Source organism: Rhea pennata, chromosome 5 (assembly GCF_028389875.1).
Source record: "Rhea pennata isolate bPtePen1 chromosome 5, bPtePen1.pri, whole genome shotgun sequence".
In the NCBI taxonomy this organism is placed as follows: domain Eukaryota; kingdom Metazoa; phylum Chordata; class Aves; order Rheiformes; family Rheidae; genus Rhea; species Rhea pennata.
In genome coordinates this window covers 15,371,896-15,385,298 of record NC_084667.1, presented here as the reverse complement: position 1 = coordinate 15,385,298, position 13,403 = coordinate 15,371,896, and the positions used below count along the sequence as shown (strand labels likewise).

The 13,403-nt window shown below is 35.7% G+C and overlaps 1 protein-coding gene across 2 annotated transcripts in view; it reads right to left on the bottom strand.

Annotated features, from left to right (window-relative positions):
• TTBK2 (tau tubulin kinase 2) overlaps positions 1 to 13,403 on the bottom strand; it is a 100,559-nt gene that overhangs the window by 14,647 nt on the left and 72,509 nt on the right. The window contains exons 10-14 of one of the 2 annotated variants that reach the window (XM_062577620.1): positions 13,240 to 13,397; positions 11,158 to 11,374; positions 9,569 to 9,780; positions 7,088 to 7,691; positions 102 to 350 (exon numbers count right to left, since the gene is read on the bottom strand). In XM_062577620.1, coding sequence (XP_062433604.1) covers positions 102 to 350; positions 7,088 to 7,691; positions 9,569 to 9,780; positions 11,158 to 11,374; positions 13,240 to 13,397 — 1,440 coding nt within the window. The remainder of the gene's footprint in view (positions 1 to 101; positions 351 to 7,087; positions 7,692 to 9,568; positions 9,781 to 11,157; positions 11,375 to 13,239; positions 13,398 to 13,403) is intronic. The other variant, XM_062577621.1, reaches the window with a different exon arrangement.

The following is a 13,403-nucleotide window of genomic DNA, read 5'->3' as shown; positions in this document are numbered from 1 at the left end:
GCATATGCTTACTACTGAATTTTGCAGAGCAACTTAGTATCTTTAACTTTGCGGATGACTGCTCTAATGCAGTCACTTTTATGAAGACAAGGCGTATTCACCTGCTGCAGTTGTGCTTTTGAGATGCGAATGACAGGGGGAAACCTGTTGCCACAGGGAATGGCAGGAAGTTGCCTACGACCAGTTGATCGGGAGGAGGAGGAGTGGCTCTCAGCTGACTGACTCCTTGGGAAACCAGCCTCTTTCAGAGGGTCCGAGTGGATGGACAGATAGGCTATAGGGCTCATGGTGCGGAGGATGGGACTTGAAATTCTTGGAGTGGAGAAATGCAGCATATGAGATGAGTTGAGCTGTGAGAACAACATGGTGGGGAAGAAAGCAAGTTTTTAAAATCAGTATTTTAAATAATTCTTGATGATGTCCTGCCTATACCCATTTTCTTAGAAGTCCATATTGCCCACTCCCTCACAGGCTAAATGCTGGTAAGTTAAGAGCTATCTTAAGTCTAATTCCCACATTTTCCATCAGTTTTTAGAAAGCCAGTACTACAAATCAAAAATGGAGCATTCTTTCTCTTGTTGGCTCCTGTCTTCACTCATTCATTTGGTAAGGCCATACCCAGGGCACATTCAATACACCAACACAACCAGCCTGTCCCAAGGACACTCAATACACACATAAGCCCATTGTTGACTTGTCCTTGCAACCACTTAGAACAGCCACGCAACAGTGCTCTCTTCTGAGGTAACTATTTTTAGCATGTACACACTTTTGTGTGTTTTACAAGCGCTCCTGTACAACTATGGCAACACCAACGTACATCAGAACTACAACTGATCGGATTAATCAGTAAAACCTGCACTAAATGATTTTAATGAAATTTCCCAAACATGGAATTAAACTCAAAGGATACATTGGCCTGGAAAAGTTATGAACAACTACTTTATCTTGAACTATATGGCTCAAGCATTTAGAAAAAAAGCACAAAAAAAGAACAGGAACTGTAAAAGCAAAGTATTCCAAACTAACAATTTTAAAGAACATACATTTTCATTTTGAGCACTGATGATTCTAACAAACCTAATGCTCTGATACACAACTCTGAAGTCAACTGATTCTTTGTAGGACTTTAGTAGTGCTGAATAAGTATCTGATGGCTACAGCTAAACGTCTGTAAATACGATTGGTAATTGCAGTCTGCAAGTTTTTGTTCCAAGTATATTTAGACAAAATCAGGAAGATCTGAGATAAGGAAACTTTTTTCAAGCTTCATGTAGGTGATTTTCTGTATCTTATCATCATATTTGCAATTCTAACCTGTATTCCTTGGATATAGTGTACCCAGCAAGTTTTACAGTTTCCAAAGAAAAGGTATTTTCAGTAGCATCATTCCTAGAGCTATAGTTGGCATAAAGTGTAGCAGTCTTCCAACTAAAAAAAAACTGTGTTATCACTGTCTCATAATGCAGCAATTGGGGATGGAAGGTACATAAAAATTACACAATAAGAACTCTGAAATAAATAGATGTTTAAGAGTAGCTCTTTGATTAAATATACTAATACCTCAAAGCATAAAATTCTAATATCAGCAATATTGCCAAATAACAACAACAAATGAGTAGATTCACACAGTCAGATCTCTTCTGTAATTGTACACACATATATGGGGCATCAGTTTGTCAACTTAATGCGAGTAGGGCAAACTGCTGTTGAATTCAAACTGATGATGAAAATGGCATTAGCTATTATATATTGTATTCCTTCAACTCCATTATTATTTTACTGCTAAAATTTCTACTTAATAGATACGCATATGTTGCAAACAGTTTTGTACATGCATTTTACGGAGTTCACTGCAATTAAATACAAACACAGAAAATTAACGAGGCCATGGTTCAAGAACACAGCAAGTCCAGCTTCAGGCTCTTAGTACTAAATCAAAAACCAGAGGTTCCTGATGCTAAAAGTTGCTTCAGTATAAATTCATTGTTAGTCTAGATCGGTTCAAATCTTTTTGACAGATTAACTTCATACTACTAGGTGTTGGGTCAAATAAAGTATTTTCTGTCCTCCTGTAACCAGGGCTAATAAAGCCACTGCGAAAGCATAAAGTCAGCAATATATACCTTACCATGCTCTGAATAATTCAGCAAAAATGTGATAGCGTTCCCATGACTGAGACAGATCAAACTGGTATTTGCTGAGTAGTCTTGTGGCAGCAGATAGACTTGCATTAATGACTGGGAAACCATGACAGATAACATGAAAATTATTCTCTTAATTGTATTTTTTTTCACAAGAAATAGCATAATTTCCTATAAATAGACATGCCTAGAACTTGCTTATTCTAAACTGATATCTTAAGACCTTTTTCTCTCTCATTTTTTGAGTTCAGGTTTCCTTGTTGAATTGCTTCAATCTTACATTCTTAACAGAACGCTGATGCTGTGTCAAGCAGGCAAGAAACAATGTGATCACCAAATACAGGAAACCCACATACACACATGATTTCAGGAAGAACATTTATCTACAAATGCAAGGACTACAAACCAACAATTCCTTTTCTTTAGGAGGAAATGAAATCATGGGTAGGTATGTGAGTGCAGAAACATCCAGGGAAAAGAAATGATTCTTTCTGTGTATCTGATGAAGATTCAATGTTTTTTTTTCATGCACCCAGGAAGGCACAAGTATACAGACAAGTTTATAGCAGAAATTCTTGTTATTAGTTTCCAAATGAAAGACTTCCTGCTTTGTCCTACAGCATTTTTTTATTATATTTAGCCAAAGTCCACCAAGCTTCCCTCTGTGATATTTCAATCCTTCTCTGTATCGACAATTTCTCTGAACTTTTGCAGCAAGTGACATCAGTTCCCAAATTATACCCTGAGTAACTCCATTAGCAACTGCCCTCCACCTCGATACTTTCTCTTTCAAGACTGTTTTTCTCCCCCTCAAGCAGTTGCTTCTCTATCTTAAAAAATTTCTTTGGATTCTCCCTAAGGAACTATAATCAACACTTTACAAAAGTCCAGGGAGATTAGGTCTTTCATATTTCCCTTGTCTAAAAAAATCATATTTGACTAAATAAAAAAATTCATGTTAGCAGTTATGTTAACAACTTGGGATGGAAATACCACTTTGCTTTTCCGCTTTTGGTTTAAAAGAAAAGTATCCCTCTGTATTCAAATCCATGAGCAACTCCATCTATTTGGCTTTAGTAACTCATTTCTTAGTTTGTCTAAAAAAAATCAACAGAATTAACTGTTTTGGAAGCAAGATCATTTTACAGATATACTTTTTTATTCATCCTTCAATTTTATTTAAACAGCTCAACCTCTAATTCAATACTACTTCTAGAATCAATTACTAAATAACATTCTCATTATGTAATAAAAGCAGATCTAAAATAATATTTACTTCATGCCAGCGAGAACTTTTGTCAGCTACAGGGGGACCTACTATTAGCAATAGAATTTATTCTCCAATCTATACCTCAGAAGTTAAGAGACACAGTCCAGTTACATTATTTTTCTCCCTTCAATATTATTCTTTCTACACACCAAACAATTCCTATATTCCTACCAGACTCTCTGGATAAGCTCAGAGAAACATGATTCATCATGCTTTCTCCTCAGCAACATTGAAACAGGTCACTAGAAATCCATAGTGGAGATATATTCATAAACGCAAAGATTATGAATGCTAACATTTCCTACAGTTTCAAACCATGTGAAATAAGTAACTTATTTCAGAATTTATATTAAGCTATCATACTAGTGTAATTTCAATATCTATTTTTAAGTCCTTTTAGCAGCACTTATTTTACATCATTTGATGTATGATCCTAAATTTACGGTCTTGGATCTGAGTGTTTAACAGGCACAATATAAACTCCTACTAGTAGAAGAGCAAAACATGACTCTTTGCCTGTTGTTCATACTGTAGTAAGGCACCACCCAGGCAAAATTACTAAAGAACAAAAACATTCACTTGTAGTTAAAGTTGTTATAACTTTATAAACAGTTACAACATCGACTTCGCTGTTTGATTTACACAAAGCCTTTTAGAGCATTTTAATCACTGGCATCAGATAACCTTAAGCATTTAACCATTGGTATAAAACACACTGAACTGCTCCCCAATCTGATTTAACTGTTTTGTGGCTCGAGGTACGTTAAAAGGCAGCTGCTGAGCCAAATCACACAGACTGAGAAGTATAAGTTTTTCTGCACTGTATCAGGCTTTACTGAGGGTTTGTGGTGCCTAGTTAAGCCCTACGATATGAGTGGTGGACATTTTTGGATGTGTTATAGAAAAATAAAAAGTTGGTCATGTTATGGGAAAAACTGGGGGTGTTGTGGGAAAGCAGCATCAACACAAAATTTAATTTAATTTTCCTTTATCTTCTTAGTCTATTTTAGTTTACATCTTTAGGGGATCTCAGTTGGATTACTAATGTATAATAAAGATAAGATTAATTCAACAAAACCTTTTTACATAATAATCCATAGCACTTTTGAAATTTCATGTGACCAAATATTTGGAAAGTTCCAGTAGTCTGCTGTGCCTGTTTTAAACTACATTTCATGTTGCCTCCAAACTGATGTATTTTAAATAAAAAAACCTCATGAAATGTTTGCTCTTTCACACAATTTGGTCGAAATCTTAAACAGGAGATATTCTAGAGCGACTGGCTCCCATCTGCAACCTACCTACAAATGTAAGGATCTGTTTACTTCAATAAAGTTGTGCCTGGAACAGCTTTTGGCAGACTGTTTCAGATCTCTCAAAAGAAAAGAGCTATTTTTATCAAACACCTCTTTAAGGTCACCAGAAAGTTTTGGAATACAGAGAACTACTATAGGAGGAGGCATATATACGAATGTCTTCCTGCAAAGTGACCAGGACACTAACCTATAAAAATACCTAGGTTTCATTACACACATCGCAGAACATTCAGGTGCTTTTTTTATGAAGTGGAATACCAGAACATCAACAGAAGATAGAAAGAGCAACTCATCCCAAAATATCCTCCTGGGCTTTGTCTGGCCTGATTCAAGGGCTAATGAAGTAGGTGCAAAGCTACCACAAACTGCAGTCGCCTTTGGAACAGACACGCTGAACAGCAATGTCTGGTGAGCCGTACCCAGTTTATATATCAGCCAAATCCCTCCCAGTTTCCTTCATTCACAACTCAGTTTGTATTTCCAATTCCACATGGTTCATCGTCAGAACAGACAAGTTCCTGCCACTCCTCTTGCCTTCACAGCACTACTCGCCCTTCCAGGATAACATAAATGATATTTTTCTCCTCCGTTTTCTAGTTCATGACAAATGTCCCTCACCTGCTTGCAAAACGCAACTGAAATACAATCTCAACCAAATGATTACTTCCATCAAGGTTTATCCCAACACATTTTATAATCCATAGACTTGGTTTATGACTATTTTTACTGCTCTGCACAGAATTCCTCTCCTTTCTAGATAACTGTATTGTCCATTACTTGCACTGCAGTACATGATAATTTGTCACCTCTACTTTCATTTTAAGTAAACAACCCATTTTCCCCAAATGAGTCAAAGTCATGTACAGCAGGACAGTGCACTTACATGCAAAATTGCAAGCTATTTTTTAATAGCTTAGGAAATAAAAGCACCTGATAATTAGTATTTTGCACAGAGCTAAATGTTGCTGTATGATGGCTATTAGATTAAAATTAGTATTAAAAACACAGAAACTGAATGACTGAAAATAATTGAGCAATTCAAATCAATTTTTCATCTTTACAAGTTTTGAAATCATAAAAACTTTTGTGCAACTGATATTTCAATTTATGTCTCAAAATTCTTCTATTGTTTTTTATCGCAGTTCCATATTTTAAAATCTCCAGAATAAATCTTCTGTAAACTACATGATAGTTATGTAGTAGTTTACGAAATATGATCTCTAAATATAAGTAATCTCGTATGAAGTACACCATCTTTCATTTTCCATGAGAATCTAAATTTACTAGAAGTTTTATTTCATAGTTAGTTACATTAAATACGTTATTTGCACTTGTTAATTTTCACCAATAAAGGATATTTCAGACCTTACAATAAATGAGTGGCTGGTGACAAGCTTCTTTTTCTACAAGGTAGGATGTAATTTTCAAAAAAACAGCAGTGATATCTGAAGGAGAAGTACAGTCAGGTTTACTGGCTCAAAGAAGCTTGAAAGAATTGCTCTTTTTGTCACATAGTATCAACTGAAGAAAGAGGAGACATTAAACCAGGAGCTGATTCCCAGACCTTTGCTTTAACCATTAGTTTCACTTCCTCCCTAAGTAATGCCACAGTAGTCTTTGTAAAAGATTAGTACTAGAGGAGGAAAAATGGCAAACTTTCAAAACCTGTGCAAATGAGAATTCCTTAGGTAAGATTAAAAAACACAATAATGCAGCAGCAGCAATGGAAATAAACCAGTCTGTCTCAGGGTAGAGCGTCTCAGGGAGCAAAGCAGGAGCTGCAAATTATCTTAGAAGTGAGAAGTAGCAAAGATTCATAGAAGTCAACAAGTAGTTTGTGTAAGAGACAGCAGAGATTTCAGAAAGGCAGACATTACTGTGTGATTAAATCAGAGCAGAAAGAAATAGAGGGATTTCCAAAAGAAAAACACTATCACTGATGGTAGGAACAAATAATTTTGTTTCTTTAATTTCAGCCATTTAAGCTTTTCCTGAAACACACAGCATACTGTAGCACAATATTTTATATATTCATTATAATTTATTGCTATGTATTGCAAACATAATAAACATATTTATATGTGTATCTCTCATTGATGAGGAATCACATTTTTAATAAGTACATTTTAACTGAGCCAAGTTCTGTGGCTCATCCACTGCAGAACCAATGGAAAATTTCATGGGAAAATGTAAACGTGCAACAAAACACGTACAATCATTTATGAAGAATCAAGTCACATATCTGATAACTAGGAATTTCTACTACACTACTACATTGTTAGCACTGCCTTTTTGCTTACTACCTCCTCAGATAATTCTAAAGATAGATGCAATAAAACAATGATTGTTTCTCTTACCGGAGTGAGCGCTCCTTCTGCTTGAGCCTCCACAGGACTTGTAGGGGTGGCTGCAAGAAGCTGTCCCGCAGCTCCGGCCAAAAGTTCTAATCTATCGGTAAGCCGATCAGAAGCAGCTGGATGACTCTCCATGGCTAGAACTAACTCCACCCCTGAGGTTTGGTTCTTTGTATGGATGCTGTTTCCTGCCCAACCATCCTGTCTGGGCTGCTCTTCTGGAGGGGACTCCTCCAAAACTTGTAGCACCTCAGGCTCTTCATCTGAGGGACTTCCGGTCATTTTATGCCCTAAAGCCTCATTTGTCCTGAAATCCTGCAAGTCCCGTTCCTTATCTATTATCACCCATTCCTTAGAATCAACCTCCTGCCTGCAGGAGCTTAAGTTGACAGCTACAAATCCGTTGCTAACACCACCATCAACCTGTTCTGGAGAACTAGCTGACACAGGCTTTGAAGCATCTGGAAGGTATTCTTCATCATAGTGCCAAACATGGTCCATGCGGGCAGTCACCGGAGCAGGAACAGGTATTTTCTGAGAAAGAGGAGGAACAGCAGGAACAGCAGTCTCCGCTGCAGCATTCAAGTCTTTCTGCATCTTCTCCAAACTTAAGAAAAGAAGTTAATATCTGAATTAGTTAATAATGAATTAAATGCTGTAAGTTACATTTGAATTTTGTCACTAGAGAAAAATTAAATCTATATAAAGGTGTATTGTCATTTTTAGAACAATCTGAAAGATTCATAATTTGAAACAATTCACTAACTTAAGTCAAGGAGAAGGCAAACATATATAGAAGAAAATTATTTATTTCAGTGAGATGTTTATTACCCACTTCTTCAAAAGATAACTCTGATGTCAGACAAAAATAGATGGATGGTCTTAGAAATTCACACATAAACTTTAAGTGCAATCAGCCTGAGAGAAAATAGTGGGTGGACACCAACTCAGTGCTCACACTACCACCAGATGCCCGTTATAGTTAAGTTACATTGCAAAGCAAAGACTCAAATCAGAGGAAAAGAGACGTCTCCAACAGGAGTTACAAAATGCTTTCAAGAAGGATCTTACTGTTTTGCATCTAAGCAAATAATTCCTGCCATACAAGGATTTGATAGCAACTTCTCAACTTGACATAAGACTAATGATAGAACACTGCAGTCTGTGTTCAGTACTTAGTTCTTTGGTATTATACAAATTAAAAAAAGGAGTAACTTTTTTTTCTTATCTCTGCTATACCTAAGTAAGTTCCTCCATCTACTTGCTTCAGTTCTGCTCTACAGGATACACTGAAGTTCATTCTATTCTAGCAGTTTATTCTGTTCTCTGAATCACAATATTCCCTTTTCTGTGTGAAGTTTATTGAAAAACAGTAATGATTTTTTTTCAGAAATGTAAATGTCTCCTTTCGTGAGCTAGAAAGGATTAAAGAAATAATAAAGCACGACTACCCTTACTCTTCTGTGACACTTAAACATTTTTCTGAGTTACGGACAGAGGAAGACAATTCTGCGTCTCAGTTTCCAGTGTTATAAAACTCATCTTTTAATTGCTTGAAATTTAAAATAGTCCTATTAAACCTTACCTCTTCTCTGAACACTGCTAAAATTTAAAATTCATTATTTATGCTTTGCATCACTTGATTCATCAAATTCAAATTCCTAACCCTCTGTGACATTCAGCAGAATTTTGCCACCGTCAACATCTCAAGTGTCTTCTCCTGTGTCCCCACTGACTCTCTAAGCTTTGCCTTTCAGTCAAATTTCAATATGAGCTTCTTCATTTAGTCTTTCTACACATGGGCAAATTCACTGAGTCTGTTCTCATACATCTGTCTCTCTTTTACCTTAGAATTCCATTTTAAGACCTCTCTCTTCTAACAGGAATTTTTATGTTGGTGCAACAACTTCAGGAATAACTAAATCTGATGCAGAAACAGGTAAATTTCTAACTTTTTAAGAATTCCACTTCTTGTAGGCTTGCCTTTTCATCTCATATAATATATTCCTATGTTACCTCTATTGAGTGTTTGATGTTGTCATTCTTATTTAGGATGGATTGTACTGACCCTTAGATGTATACTACCTTCTCCTTCATTGGGATACTCTTGTGTTACACCATTAAGTCTTGAAATAAAAACGTTTAAAGAGTGGAAAGCTAACTTTAACTGTATATTAGCATATATTTTCAAGAATATATTTTGTATATTTTACATACAGATATTATACATATATATATATATTTTAAAGAAGACAAGTAGCAAAAGTTGTTAATCGAGCAGTATGATGAACAAAGTAAATACAATTTGATGCAGCTTGCATAAGCATTGCTCAGCAGCTCCATTTCTGATTTTCACAGCATACTGTAAATTGATACAGTAATTGGGGAAAGATGACACATATCATATGTGTTACATACATATCATTAACAACATATCTTGGAAAGATCTAAGTATAAAAATAAAATAAGAAATAATTTCTTTACCAAGTCTCAAGAAATTTATCAGTGTCTGGCTTTGACTCCAATGTTAGACGCTTCTCCAGTTCAAAGCTGTGAATTGAACGCAACTTTCGCACCAGTGGGACATCTCTGTCTAGCTGGGTGGTCTCTGAGCGGACACGAATTGGAGAACCGAGACTCGGTGCATTAAGCATCCCATTCACTGGCCCATGGCTGTTTTCCTCCTCTGTAGCAGCCTGTGCAAGAAGTAAAGCAAAAATGCAACTCACTAGGAATAGTAAATGAAAGGAACATATAGTAATATTTAGTGAACACTATCAGTTTTTAGGCAGTGATAAGCCCATTCATATTCAGAACAGTCCTTAAGTGCATGCCATACTTAAGCCAGTTTAAATATACTCTTCAGTATAAATCTAAAGAGATAAAAAGTGTCAATACTACAGTAGTTTTGGGTAGGTCTAAGAATGAGAGTCTCAAAAACACAGTAAAACACTTAAATTTACACTGATTTCTCACATTTCATCTCTGAAATACTCCTCCATAGTACTCTGAAACCAGGTACTTCGTAGTATCTTCAACTGCTTTGCAGTCGGTCGAGAGCTCTTATTAAAAGGAAGTTAACTTTCATGTTGAGTCATCTTTATGATTCTCTGGAGCATGTAACTCAACACTAAATCTTAAATCTACTATATCAAATGTACTAGTTGTTTCTGTGATACAGAACAACGTTTCAGTCTGGTTGCATTTCACTTTGTATACTAACTGGACATGATTTAGAGCTGGGAAATCATGCTCATCTTTAGTTTCAATAGGTGTAACAAATAAAAAATTACAATTCTTTAAACTAGAGCAATTCGCTTTCTTCCCTTTTGGTAAAAACAACAAACAAACAAAGCACATCTGAAAATAGGTATCATGCTTTACTCTCTCCCACAATTCTTCTAGCAAACAAAAAAGTATCAGCCTCAAAATTAGACAGCCCTCTTAACTAAAGAACATTTCAATAATGCATCCCTCTTCAGCTCTTGCTAACATTTTCACATACAAGAAATAGAAATCTAGTGATTGTGCCTGAATATGAAATGTGATTATGAATGAGTATAACAATAATGATTGAGGGAGAGACCACAACGATGGCCTCTCTCCTCGGAGACTATTGAAATTAAGTAATATTCTCTTCTGAAGATTAGCCCATGAACCTCTTTGGACCACTGATCAGTACAAAGGTATTACATATTGTGGAGACAAAAACACTGTATGAACTAAATACCAATCTCAACCTGTTTACTGGAGAAAAATGTGAAACTTGTTTCCATATATTCATTAGTTAATTTCTATGGAGGCAAAAATGCAGAAAATCTCTTCATTCACTAAGCAGAGATCAACATGTCTGAAGAATCATCATCAAGTGACATCAAGTCCATAAGCCTGTCTGCTTTTCCCAGTATATGAAATGCTCTCATAAAATATGTTAGCTCTGCCATAAGCCTTGTTTTCTTATCCATTTTGGTCAATCAATACTAGCACAACCATATTATTAGTTTTGTCATATGCGCATCTTGAGGATAGGACACTGTTCAGAGAGGGTCTTCCCAAGGAAAATTTATAAATACCTTACAGATCCCTAGTTTTATTTTGTTCCTGTTTGCATCCATTTCTTCCCAGACATCTTTTTCCTGAGGACGCTGATGCCCAGGGGACCCAGGTAGTTTCTCTGGTGAGACACCAACTGGAATACCATTCTCTCCATCACTGAGTTGTTCATCAGGAAACACTTCATCTGTGTTTTCCCGCAGCAAATCTCCTGGGATGGGGGTGGCATTAGCAATTCTACAAAAGAAGTAGAGAGACTCTGCTATGCTTATTGAAATGATTTTCCACTTAACTAAATAGGAAAAAAAATACAAAAAAGCAAATTTCTTTAGAAAGACAAATCTTGTAAAACATTTAATTTAAAAGCTAATTCTGGGGCTTAACAATTTCTATATCCTTAATTCAGCCATATAACCAATGTTATATAATAATAATAATAAAATATTTAAAATCTAATTCTTGTTTAATTTCCTTCCATCTTTGGATGAAAAAATTACTGAACACAGTTACGTAGAAACTCTCTGTATTTTTTTAAAATGAAATCCAAAAATCACTTTGTATCAGCATATAATAATTTCTTGCAACTGGAGAGAACATTCTCCTCCTGGTAGTTTCTGGAATATGAATAGATTATAAAGACCCTAACGAAAGTTTTACTCCTGAAATCAACAAGGCTCTTTTGCTTGATAAATATCCCAGGCTATTTGGGCAGATTTGTGATTTCTTAATTATTACGATGTATAGAAGTAAGCTGAACAGATAAGCAAGGCTGTTTATTTACCAATTATTTACAAAGCTTCACAGTTCTTTTTTCACATAATCATTCAGCCACTGAGAAGCAGTCTCAGAAGAACATGCTTAGGCCAAGCAAAGGCTGCTCTTTGCATTTCAAAAGGTAAAAAAAAAAGAAAATCCTTTCAAAAAGATTAATGGCAACTTCGCTAATATATTCTCAAAATTTTGTAGAATAAGAAAACATAGAGTTTGAGGACTATATAGCACAGATATAGTACAGTTTTTCACTATTCTTATCGAAGTGTCATTTCTGATCCAATTATTGATAATCAAACACATAAACATAACTCTAACAATACATCACGTCTTAATGAATATTAAAGTTCTGTAGTCCCAGTGTCGTAGCAGTAGCTAAAACTGAAGCAGTGCTATTCCTCCAAGGTGAATGTCAGGTCATCAATTAATAACCATTCCTTTATGGACACCAAAATTAGTAATTCCAGTCAAAACTATCAATTACTCTAGTGCTTGGTGTGATAACAAGACTGAATGATATGCAAAATCCCTGTCCACTTCAGTGAGGTCACACATCTACAAAACATTACACTAGTTAAGGTCTTAACTGACATTTCATTCAATCTTTTTTTTTAAATCACCTTAAAATAGTGGGGATCTAATAATAATATGAAATCCTAGAATTTTTCAGCCTTGCTACACTGTCAAACTTTCACATCACTACCCTTTAACTCTTGGATAGAAAGGTAATCTATGCAAGGCCTAAATAAGGCACAAGCTCTTCCTCCTCATTCATGTACACCTATTATGTTCTCCAGTCTCCTGAGATGAGTATTATTAAACACCGCATCTCTTCCAGCTTCTTTAATTACAGAAGGTCTCAAAGACCCCACTAAGTATCAAATAGGTATAAAATCATTTTTTATACCTATAACAAACAACTCAAAAAAATCTATTTCCAAATTTCCCATAAAGATCCATTTATTTTTCAAAGTTACAAGAAAGCTGCAGCTAATGGCTTATTGCAAAGCTTATGGAAGACAAAGGGGTTATTTCCAGTCCATTCAACTTAACATGCATCAGTTGAATTCGCAAAATTCTTCATAGTTTAGCAAATGATTGACTAGCAAATGAGAATGTATATACAGTGTCCTGAGCTATCATTCTTTATTGCTATAAACTTAAGTGCTCATTTTTAAGAACAGTGTAAACAGGAACCCCCAAAAGGGAAATTCTTCAATTATTCTCAGTCCTCCACTCTCCTGTTTATTCAACATCCTGCATATACATAACTTTCCTTTGGTGCCCTATAGTTGCTTTTTTAGGTGAACACAGAAAATGTGCACGCATACCCAATTGCAGCTGGAGTAAGACGAGTGTGTAACTGAGGTGTAGTTGAAGTTGTTGTTGTTGTCAGAGAGCCATCAGTTCCACTCTTCTCCCAGTCAAAAGGGTCACTTTCAATAACTCCAAACGTTTTCATGCTGTTGTCAAACACAGACATGAGAAGCTAAAG